The 12,847-nt window shown below is 33.7% G+C and overlaps 1 protein-coding gene across 1 annotated transcript in view; it reads left to right on the top strand.

Moving 5' to 3' along the window:
- The window catches only part of RAB2A (RAB2A, member RAS oncogene family), a 113,603-nt gene that overhangs the window by 74,605 nt on the left and 26,151 nt on the right, over positions 1-12,847 (top strand). The window contains exons 3-5 of the mRNA XM_036907546.2: positions 1,709-1,776; positions 9,823-9,905; positions 10,333-10,425. Coding sequence (XP_036763441.1) covers positions 1,709-1,776; positions 9,823-9,905; positions 10,333-10,425 — 244 coding nt within the window. The remainder of the gene's footprint in view (positions 1-1,708; positions 1,777-9,822; positions 9,906-10,332; positions 10,426-12,847) is intronic.

Here is a 12,847-nt window from a genome sequence, read left to right as displayed (position 1 = left end):
CTTAGCCAAATGTCTTGCTGATCTGTAGAATTTTGTACATTCCTTTTAAATACTTCAAAGATTATTTGTACCATTCTTAGTCACTGGTTTCTCCCCTCAATGACTCTTCATTTTCATGTCATTACTGGTAAGCTGGTGGATGGTTGTTTTGAGTGTCCCCTACCCTGTGGAAGAAAATATATGAATATATATATATTTGTAATGAATGTATAAGTATGTAGATAAATGGGTAGGTAGATATTTTTAAACTATGATTTTATATAGTATGATTTTATAATTTTGCATTTTTCATTCTAGTATATAGTGATTCTGTGATCTCTTCTCTTGCCTTCTTATATTTCTGAGTCTGAGAAACTTAACATTAGTTTCTTGGTATTGACTATGCCCCTAGGATGGACTAAGTACTAAAATATAGAGTAAACTCTCCATCAAATTACATATGATCAAGGAGACAAATTACCTTTCTCTTTCTGTCTTATGTCCTCTTAACAGTTGGGGGAATTATAGGAAATGCCGAAATGTAATTCTGATAACTGGGCACTATGCCCTTCCCTGGGCAACTAGAAGCTGTTTTTCTGCCAGAATGACATCTGGTTTCTGGGGACCATGTGTGTCTTCCCTTCACCCTCACTCTGCTCTAAATTCTGATAGAGCACACTCCAAGCAGTAATGATTAGGTATAAGTGATGGACTTCTTTCAGCATCTTCTTCACAGCTGTTTGTTGTTCTGAAATTACCCCCTTTTCCTCCTCCTGTTTTGATGATTGAATGAGTTGCAAAGATGATGATAAATGCAAGGAAAAAAGCCAAAGTAGGAAACTTACAGAATACAGTATAAATTTAGATTCCCTTTGCCCTGCACTCCTATGTTCTGTAATTTACTGAAAATCATAATCATAAGTTGTAAGTGTATGCAGAAAGTTCATTTCAACATTAGCTGCTTAGTGAAAATTTGGAAACAACCTAAATTTGTAGCAGTGGAATACCAGCATAGTATGTGTATAGATAAGTAGGTGTAACCACACACACACACACGAATATTATACAACCATCAGGAATAATGGCATAGTCATATATTAATTGAATTGCAAAGGTATTTGTGTATGGAATATAATTGACTAAAAGGCAAATTACAGAACATTTCTTTGTTCCCACTTATATAAAATTAATATATTTAATTTCTTTGTATTTATTCATGTAACACTGTCTGAAAGTATGTTTAAACAGTAGTTATCTGCTGGGAAGAATTGTAGGGTTTTTTTTTCCTACCTTATTACCCATGCTGGGATCCAAGACTATGATATTGAAATTTACCTGTCCTTTTCAGTGCTTTTTATACCGAATTAATAGCTTTTAAGACATTTTAATATTTGTTACTAATAATTACAGTTCTTGAATCTTATTTCCAGTTGCCTTTATTTACCTAGTTATTTTATTTATTACTGAGCCTATGAATCATGAAGAGCACAGTTGGTTTCTTGACTATATAGACTTGAATGTCTTAACTGTTTTTTGTCTTTAGGCTTGTGTCTTACTAACTTGTCTGCCTTCTCTTACATGTTTTCTAAGAAGCTTTATTTGTTAAAGTCCATTTGTATATCACCTGGCATGGAATGTCCTGGAAATAGACATCTTTTTTTTAATAGTTCAAGAATGTGAAATATATTCTCTCCAGTATGTGTAACATATCATTTTCTGTTCTATTCAGGTGTAGAGTTTGGTGCTCGAATGATAACTATTGATGGGAAACAGATAAAACTTCAGATATGGGATACAGTAAGTATACCAAAAGTACAGTGTATGATCTCAGTAAAGTTTCAGAGAAGTACTTTGTATGTTTGTTGTGTTTCAGTGTTATTTTATGTCTGTTATGGTTTATTAGACACTAACTTCCCTGCAGCTGTGAGGTGAAATGTGGTACCAGCAGATTCACTTATCTTATGCAGTATTTTCAGCAGGTGCACCCCAGGCAGCATTAGGTGCTTGGCAAACATATCTGAACAATGTGCAGACTGTGTGATCCAAAGGGAAATGCTCTAGAAACTATGTTTTTCAGAAAAACAAGCAGCATGTCTAAGTACACTTAAGTAAAATATGAATGACAACATCATAGTCACTTGATCTTACAATTAATTTTAAAAGTTTGATTTAGTCCCAACCACTTGAAGGCACCTTGTTCCTAGGCCTAATTCTGCATCTTTGTTCTTTGAGCCTATTAAGTGCCATGCTATATAGTTTATAATAGCAGTTTCTTATCTGAACCACAGAATATGATTTAAGTGATTATTTTCTCTATTCTCCCACTTAGGTGCATAAAAGTGAAGTTACTTTGTTGAATACAGTGAATGCCTTAAGATAGCAGTTCTCAGACTTTTTGATCTCAGAATCCCTTTATACTTTTAAAATTTAGTGAGGACCCCAGAGAGCCTTTGCTTATATGGCTTGTTGCTATCAATATTTAATATATTAAAAATTAAAACTGAGAAATTTATTAAATACTTACTCATTTTTAAATAACCATAATAAACTCAAATGTAAGGATAAACTGCAATTTTTATGGTAACTATTTTTCCAAAGCAAAAGACAAAAACTATATTTTTCTAGTGAGAAGAATGTAATTTTGTTATATTTTTAAAAATCTCGTTACTGTCAGCTTAATATAAGACCAGCTGGGTTCTCATATCTGCTTCTGCATTGAGTCTTACGTGTGTTGTTTAGAATGAAGTATATAAAGAAAACACAATCTCATACAAATAGGTGGTTGGGAAATGGAGAACCTTGAAGAGTCTCAGGGACTCCTGGGGTTCCTGGGATCACACTCTGAGAACCATTGCCTTAGGACGATTAGGACTTAGTTATTCACAGAACCTCAATTGAGAAAAACCAAAAGGTCACCTATAATAACAAAGAGCATATTCTCTAAACTAGTAAATGAAATATAAAATACAGGACGTTTTATCATCATATACCCCTGGCCTTTTTTTTCTCTAGGCACTCAGTCTTTGTTTCTCACCTGTCTCCTATAATAGCTATTGAAGGAAGGAACCGTGAAAAATACTCAGTCGCTCAGACTGGATTCCCAAGATGAAGCAAGTTGTGAGACCCTGGTTTCTGGATACTATGTACATGTCACACAGTCATCCCTACAACAGAAAACCCTAAATCTCTGTATTGCTCTGTCCCCAAGTTGCACACTGGATTCTAGGTTCTTGGACTCTTATCTCTTCTTCAGTGAAGACTTAAGCTCATACTATTTCTTAGGGTTCTCCACCCTGAGCCTGTAGCATCTCATAACTTTTTTAACTTGCATTCTCTCAGGCAACAATTTCAAAACTGCTTGGAAAAGAGAAAAATTAAGTATACACAAGTTCCTTCCCTCCTAGAGATTTAGAATTAATGATTTCTAACCAAAAGGAAGTACTTTCTACTTCTCTAAAGGATTTCTCTTCTTCTTCAGAGCTGTTTCACATGAACAAGGTTGCTTTCTTTGAAGTTTGTTCAGAACTCATCCTTCAGTGCACCAAACACTCGCTGTTCTTTAATAAACATTTTTTTCCTCCCTTGTATTTTGCATAAATACTTGAGTGGCTGGAAGTAACTTTCTCCCCTTTACATTTAATTCCAGCTCAGTGTCAACTTTTAAGGAACCTTTCTGACGCCTTTAATAGCTGATTCTCCCTATAATGTTTTATGCATATTTCTGTTATAACTATGATCCTGTTATTACCTTAGTATTTTTATTCACATATCTACTCTCCTCAGAATAAGTATCTTGAGGGAAAGAATCATTTATATCTTCTTCACTTTGTATGTTATATTCTTAGTTTACCAACTGATACAATGTTTGGTAAGTTTTATTGAACGAATTTAGTAAAGCATCTCATTCTGTCTAAACAACTTGTAAGATCATTGGAAATGTTCAAGAGACATCATCTACAAAAGTAGATGGTTTCAAAGAGGAACAATAAAGAAAGAGAATTATGTGGTATTTTAGACACCAAGTACCTCACTGCAGTTTTTTCTAGTTTATTTGATTACTCTTCTGTTTTTGAGGTGTTCCTTTAAATAATCCTGTGCTTGAAACTTGAACAAATCATTCACGAATCTCCAGTTGTTTCTTTTGCAGGTTAACTCATCATGCCTTCCTTCAGGGCCTTTTTTTCCCTTAGTTTATGAGTTGATTGATTTACACTGCAGTAAAATTTAGAAAGAAATCCGTAATTACCTGTGCTGGATAATATGAAAAGGAAATAGAAAAAACTCTTGTCACACTTCCTCTAGGAAGGCAGAGGTCTCATTTTTTTTGCTTTGTACCTCAAAGGGAGAGACTGTCGTGCCTTTGAAGATGTCATGATCCCCAGAATTTCAGGGCTTCAACATGGAGGGTGCTAGGACCAGTAGCCCATTCCTGATTTTAAGGAATATTCAAAAAACTCTCTTAATTTACTACTTTTGAAAACTTGTTTCTTGAGTCTCTGCCTTACAGATTTTCCTTTTACTATTACTGGTCTCTAACTTATCTAACTTCCAATACTCTTTAATAGATACTATCTGGCACACATTAAGGTTTGTTTCACACTTAGTTTATATCTAAGTGAAATATGGTTTCCCATATTGTTAATGTTCTGTAGCATGTCTATACATTTGGATAGCAAGTTACATGTTACATTTTAATAGCAAGAGCCTTGCCTGTTCTGGTCCAGGACATTTACAAAACCTTCCTAGAGTCCTTCAGGGAAAAATTTGCTAAATGTTATGGTTTCTTTCATCAGCTTCAAAAAAATGAATTTTTTTCCCTAATGATTAAGTCTCAGTATCTTATGATGTTTGTCATCTGTGTATGACCTGTTCCATTCACAAAATAAAAATAATTTTCCTTGCAGTATTTCCATATCCACCATCTTTGCTTTCTTTTGCAAGTAGTAAGTATAGCAGCCAGAGATACTTCTTGGATGCCTTGCTGGAAGCATTGTTAACACTACATCAGTGCTTCCTTTACAGTACTTTATCTGCACCCTGCATAACTTTCTTCTTTTATCAGAAGTCAAATGTTTGATATTCTTGGTCTCTGGCAGGGTAAGTCCAAGAAAGGAATATACGTTGCACCCAGTTCCCGTTCATTGGGTGATGGAGGAAGGGCAGAAGATGTCCATTCTCGCTCTTGGACCTTCATCCAGCCTTAGTCACCTTTTTCTGTTGTTACTCATATTTTGTTTGTTTTTTGTAACTTTTTTAGTTGCCTTCCCAGCATATCCAAATAAATTTTTATTCCCCCCAGCATTTGTAGTATGGATGTTTTAACCCTATGTATCTGCTCAGCTTCCCTAAAAACATTTTTATTTCATATTTGCAAGTATTTTCCCATCAAATAAGTCTTAGTGAAGCTATGTTAAAAAAAAAAATTGCAAGAAACCTATATGCTGAAAGTACTTTTCAGCAAGTTGCAGGCATTTTTTGGTCATTTGTAAAATGTGTCCATTTACACCCAACTTCTTAACCAATACAATGAGTATTTTTATGTCTCAGAGCGGTAAGGATGCAAAGCCAGATAAGTGGGGTGGGGATAGGGCCTGGAACCAAGCACTGGGAAACAGTCCTGCCTCTGCCACTCCTCTCTGTTCCCAGCCCCCCAGCCCCAGGAGGTGAGAGGCTCTTGGAGGTCCAGCCGTTTCATCTCCTTTGGCAACTGTTCATCAGCCTGTTCTCGAATAACCACCAGGACAAGAAATTATCTTAGACATTTCATTCTACTCTAATGTTTACCTCCCACCTGCGGTCTCCCATTTCTCTTGTATTGCAGTGTTAAAAGAATCTCAAGTCAGCAACCAAATACTCTAAAGTCTTTTTTTCAGAATACTCCTAAATTTTTAAAATCATTCAGCATCTGTTTTTCTTAGATATTTACAGACTTCTCAGGATCCATAGGGTACTCCCTTAAAACGCCTGGAATTAAATACTTTAGGTGACTTTTCCTCCATCCTTTCTCTGGACACTGAGGCAAGCTAAAAATCACTTTGATTCTTGCTAATTTTACTGTCATCCAAAACAAATCTTGTTCATGCATTTAGATTTCAAAATCTTTTTCCTCTGATAGCAGTCCTTGATGACAGGTCTAGATTTTTAAGTTGAGTCTGTTCAGTAAAGTATCTTGAGACTTCATGCTTGGGCACTGGATAACTTGTTTGGCTACTTAGAAATCTTTTTTTTCTTTTTGGTTCTTGGCTGGGTTCTATATAGCTGGAATTGTTAGATAAATGACCAAAAATGAACGTAAGATATTACTGTAAATTTATTCTCACAAATCAGTTTTCTAACTTGACTGGCTCTTTGGGATCAATCATGATAACAAATTTGAGTGCCTACAATAAATATAGTTCAGTATTCTGAGTTAGGCTATCCTCAAGGAGAAAGAGACAGAGGGAAAAAAAGATAAGCATTTGAGCAGTGTATTCATTTAATCACTAGTTTTAGAATGAAATGATCATGTGAAAGTGCTTTTGTATTTGTGAGGAGAAAAGGATAACTATGGGCTGTGGTAGACAAGCTTCCTAGCCTTGTGAAAGAATTAGCAGGCTTGCACTGGTCCTCAAAGGGAATAGAAATTGGATAGGTCAAAGGAAGAGAAAACAGTTATTTAGGTAGAGTTAAATAGAGGCACAGAAGCAGGAATATTCAGAATATAGTAAGAAAGAAATTGGCTGTGTGAACAAGACTTTTATTGGATAAGAAGATAAAATTCTAGAGAAACAGATCAGATTCCCTAGAGTTTAGGATTAAAATTATGCATATTTAGAGATATTTGTGCAGTAGCTTAATGTGTATAAAAGTTTTGTTATTAAAGGTAGCAGGAGAGGAAGAAAAGTTAAGTTGCCAGCCTGATTATTATAAAAATTTTCAACAGAGAGACTCAGGCACATAGGAGAGCCAATTTGGGGGACTCTGGCATTTGGAAGTATATTTTCTTAAAGTGTGGAGCAAAGAATCAAGTTTATTTGATGTAGCGAGTTTATTTTCCTTACATGGAAAATGAAGGTCTATAAAGCTTCTTGTCACAAATGTTCTGTGACTCTGGTTTTATTACTAAGCATCACTAAAAGCATGCCCTGTCTCTTGAGGCTGACTTGCTCTGTTCTACTTTCTTGCATATCTGGGTATCTTGCTGATATTTTTATAGAACTCACACAGCTAGCTGTATTGTGAGCTGATGAACTCATAGTCCACTCTGGCCATAACCCAACTAGCTTTTTCTCTTGCTGGTTCATTTAGCTAATCATTCTCGTTTCATTAAATGCATTTTTCTTTACACCTTTAGGTACTACTAGCAATCTCTTACTACAAAGGATTCTATATCCTGTTTACTTTCAATTTAAAAAATCTCTTTAAGAACACCTTATAGCAAAGAGTATCAAAAATAGCATCTGTATTTCCTAAGTTGATTTTTTTTTTTCATTTAGAACAACATAGGTCAATCACAGTTTGGACAGGTTTATATTAAGTGCTCTTAAAACTAGATTAATATGATCAAAATAATGAACCATTGACTACCTTTATGCAGTTAGTTGTTTAACAGTTTATAGTTGGAGAAGCCATTATAAGACACTTTATTGGGAAAGATTTATTTCAAGGCTGCCAAATGTCATTAACAAAGACACTAGGCCAGAAGGTGGGATGTCTGTCTTAGAAGAGAGGTCTCAAGAATTTGAAAACTATTCTGAATACTGATGTTTGCTTATTATAAAGTAATCATAGATCTTAAGAGGCACAACTACATTCATAGTCCTCATTTTGGAAAGCGTGGTTTTTTATTTGGTTGACTTTTTGTTTAGTATGTAATGATGGGCAAAATCCAGATTCAGTATTCATGTTTGTTCTTTATAAATACAATACAGGAGGAATATAAGTGGTGTTACAGGTTTGTGCTTTTCTCCTTTTCCTAAATTTATATTCCCTTTTACTGTTTCTTATCTGGGCAGTAAATGCTGATGTTTTAGATCTTATATTGGTGTTCCTCTAACAATTTATCCATCTTAACTCATTGCACAGAATGTTCTGGCAAGATTGTTTTAAAGGATGTTTCCCTTTTCTCAGTGCTCAGGTGTGGGAAGATAAAAGAGCTCTAAACCTGATTTTTATTTTGAACTCATAAAATATCTTTTGTATTACTTACCACAGAATCCTTCCTTTGTGCATGTAATTCACAGTGAAATAAACCTCTTAAAAATCTAGTCGTTAGTTTTCCCATGCTAAGCAATGAAAGGAGACATTTCCGTAATGCTTGCAATTGAACTTGGATTTGAAAGGACTTTTTTTGAACAATATATTTCAATAAATTAAATAAAAATAATTTTAATGAATTTCATGCTTCCAACTATCTATTGTTATAACCTCAAACTATGTGAAATGAATTGGCTGTTTTTATAGCCCTTTTATGAGATAGCTTTCTCAGTATCTAATGTAGCATAAGTTGTTAATTTTACACACTAGAATTGCTCATGAGTTAAAAAGAGAGTCTAATCTTTAGTTTCCACATAGAAGTTACTTTTACTGAATCTGAGCATGTTAGAATTTACTGATGTCCACCATTTAGGTGAGATGGAGTAATGACCATTTTTGTGCTTTTGACTAAGATATTAGGATTCATTTTTCATTCAGCAGGTTTCCTCTACATGCCTGCTGTGTGCCAGACCCAGTTCTAGGCACTGGGATGGGACATGGGAAGGAGGGAGGGCCAAGAAGTACAAGCAATTATATATAGATCATTGAGTGTTAGAATAGAGCAGAATCTGAGCTCTCTGTGCATTCTGACTGTGGAAAGGGCTCAATGTTTACATTGGAAGATCAGACCTTAGAACATGCCAACAAGAATATTTTTCAAGAAGTTAGTAGATAACAAAAATTGTGAAAACTGGCTTTATGTTTACTTAATTGCTTATTTTTTCTCAAGGTAGAAAAGCAGTAATTAAAAATAAATGAGTATTTTTGTAAGGACTTCTTTATTTTTAAAGTTTTAAACTCAGAGTCAATATACCAAACCCTTGCTGTCCTTTCTTAAACAGAACACTAGTGCCACCAGTAAAAGAGAGAAATTAATTTTGCTTAATCTCTGAAGTCTGTTTTCACGAGTGGATGTAAAGACGACTTTTACATCCTGTTGCCTTTTGACAAGCACTGTATATCAAATACAGAGCAAATTGATTAAGTGTAGAGAAAAAGTTACATAAATTAAATTCAGGACCATTTTCTGTTTTTCATAATAAAATGATTAGTCAAAGAATTCCATCTGATGACAGTTGAAAGCTCACTGCAGTTTATGATATAACTGATAAAATCTGCATCCTTGGCCTTCCAACAACCTTTACACCAGCAGATGGTGGGCGTAAAGATGTCATTCATCATTTATTTACAATAGACTTTATTTATTCTAGTGTCAACAGCTGCCCCAGGGAGTGGGTTATTGAATTCAAATGTGAGGCTCTGGGTTATTTGCTTCCTTTCAAATTTGTCTGCAGAGCTTAGTTGCTAGGAGTCCATTCTGTGCTCTAATAATGATTCATGTATTGTGAAGCCATTCAATAAATTGGGTTGTCAGGGATTGCCAAAAAAAGGTTTAAGAGGTCTTGTTGGGGTGGCAGGGAGGGGTTGCCTGTGCCTGGTTGATTTGAGCAATAATGGTATTATGTGACTTCCCTAAGATTGGTGAAGAGAGGTTTTATTCTTTTCCTGTATGTACTCATTCCCTACCTGCCCATATTCCACCTAAGGATAATAAGAAAATGAGGATGGTTTATTAAAGGAAACAGTCAACCTTTTCTTTCTTTACAGGCAGGGCAAGAATCCTTTCGTTCCATCACAAGGTCATATTACAGAGGTGCAGCAGGGGCTTTACTAGTGTATGATATTACAAGGTGAGAGCTTGGAAATTTTTCAGTTCAGTGGTCAATGCAGAGCATTTTTCTAAGTAAATATGGTTACCAGTAATAAAAGTATACGTTTGCCTCTATGCCCTGGCTATTTGCCTTTAAAATATTTGTCTTGAATTAAATTTACTATGGAAATCTGCAACTAAATTGTTTTCTTGTATAAATAAGCACCCCCAAGTTGGTCAGTTTGGTAGTATTATTTATACATTGGAATTTTCTAAAGCGAGGTTACTTTTAATTTCTAAACCAGAGTGTAATCAGTGAACTCTAAACCTAGATATTGTACTTGAAATGTGTTTCTTATTACATAAGTGGATATGACTAAAAATAGTTGTCTTTAAATAGGGTATATACTAGTCATTGTACACTACTAAGGGAGATACCTCAAAGTAAAATTACCTTTTATATTTAGGAGAGATACATTCAACCACTTGACAACCTGGTTAGAAGATGCCCGCCAGCATTCCAATTCCAACATGGTCATTATGCTTATTGGAAATAAAAGGTAAAAAGAATTTAAAGCTCTTTTGCATTAATGATGAAGACTGCAGGTAGATGTTTATGTGATAACTGTTAAAATGCTTGTCTTAAATATTTATCCAAATATGTTATTATTTCCTTAAATATAAAAATTTTGAAAATTCTGAGATGTTTCTTTTGCTCTTTAAAATACAGATGATGAGCTTTGTTGGAAATTACTGTTATTTGAAATAGTTTTTGTTGGAGGGTATACTTTAAAGAATAACCTGAAGGGGTTTTACTTGATTGTTAACTAAAAAATAAAATGCATTGACTTATTTGGGAGATAGATCACTGTTAAATATTATCCAAATTGCTTTAAATACTTGACAGTAGAAATAAGTATCTGTGCAGAACTCAGAAAAATATTTTCCCTTTTTCATGACTTAATGTGCATTACATGAGTAATTACAATATATAGATTAATCAGGTGTATTTCTGCTTCAAGTCCTGAAACACTTTTAATATTATTTAGTAGTAATTAATACTTTTAACCTTACATCTAAGGATTTATATTAGTGTCATCCTGGTTTTTTTTCAATCTTATTTTACTTTATATCTCTAGGGAGCATTATCTGTAGTGAATGTCTTCGTGTTCTATGTTTAAAATGATAGTACATGGGAAAACAGTTTCATGGTGATAGTTTCTATGAACTTTATAAAGTTTAATTTTCTACTAAAACCAGGAAAATTTTCACTGGTTTTAGTAGAAAATTAGTTGTAACAAAATTAGTATTTTTAAAAAAACAGACACAAAATTTGTTCATTTGTTAGGCTTATAAAATAGTGTTAAAAGATAATCTTTTTAGGAAAGTAAAATCATGACTTTCACACAATGGACACGTGTCAAAGCTTTTACTTATTTCATTAATTAAGGAGAGAACCAGTAGGTTCTACAGTCAGTTCAAAAGAGAACTTGGAATACCACATTTATAAACAAACAAGGAATGCTGAAATGAATTTACTGATGTTTGAAAAACTGAACAATATACACAGGATGAAAATTGTATTCCACAGGGCACAGCTTGCATTCCTTTGGAAAATTATTTGCATCATTATCTGTTTTCCACAAATTAATTTCTATCTCTGCAATCTTTGAAATTTGTAGAATGCAGTTAAAGCAGTGTGTAGGGGAGATTTGACACTGAATATTTACATTAGGAAAAAATTCTAAATCTATAACTTAGGCTTTTACCTTAAGAGTAAAACTGGAAAGATAATAGCAAATTAAAGCCAAGGTAAGCAAAAAAGGAGATAATAAAAAGAAAACCAATGAAATCAAAAGCTAGTTCTTAAGAAGATAAGTAAAATAGATACTGATCATGAAAAAAAAAAGGCATTACCAGTACCAGGAATAAAAGAGTAACAACCTACAGATCCTTCATATATAAAAGAATAATAAAAGAATATTGTAAACAAAATAAATAAATGGATTGGGGAGATATTTATCAAATTTTTGATCCCCCAAGTATAAGCTGTGGTTGCCATAGTCTGCCTAAACTACCTGTGTTATATAACTAACTACCTTCTTATCTGTACAATCCTTGAGTTAAAAAAAAATAATCCCACACAAATAAAGATATACCATGTTCATAGATTAGAAAAATATTTTTAAGGTGTAATTTCTTCCCATTGATCTAAAGATTTCACTGTAGTCACAGTGAAAATTGTTCGGACTTTCTTTTACAGATAGAAGATGACAAGCTGATTCAGAAATTTATGTGAAAATGCAAAGGTCATAGAATAGCCATGTCCAAAAAAAAATCTTGACCCTTACCTCACATATACAAAAATTAACTGGAAGTGTCCATAGAATGTCAGAGGTAAAAGCATAAGGAAATTATAGAAGAAAACAAAATCTTAGTGATTCTGGTTTGTTCAAACATTTCTTAAATAGAGAAAAAGCAAAAGGGGGCTTGGGGAAACAATAAATTCTACTTCTACTTCAACAAAATTAAAACTTTTACTATGCAAAAGACAGTTCCAAAAAATGAAAGGCAGGCTACAGACTAGGAGAAAATACTTGTAAAAAACATAGCAGACAAAAGATCTGTATCTAGAGTATATGAAGAATTCTTAAAATTTGTTCATAAAAAGACAACCCAGGTTTTACAAATGAGCAAAAGATCTGAATTAACACTTCACTAAAGATACACAGATGGAAAGAAGACACATGAAAAATCTTTAATACCACTGATCTTTAATATTAATACCACTGATCATGAGAGAAAGGCAGATTAAAATATGCCATTACACTCTAAAATGTTAAAAATTAAATAAACACACCAAATGTTAGCAAGGATTTAGAGGAATTGAAATTCTTACACTGCTGCTGAAAATTAAAATGATACAACCACTTTGCCAAGCAATTTGGTAGTTTATTTAGAAAGTAAACATCTGCCATGCCA

This window comes from Manis pentadactyla, chromosome 3 (genome assembly GCF_030020395.1).
Source record: "Manis pentadactyla isolate mManPen7 chromosome 3, mManPen7.hap1, whole genome shotgun sequence".
NCBI classification, from domain to species: domain Eukaryota; kingdom Metazoa; phylum Chordata; class Mammalia; order Pholidota; family Manidae; genus Manis; species Manis pentadactyla.
Note: the sequence above shows the minus strand (reverse complement) of the source record. Positions and strands in the feature narration are given on the sequence as shown.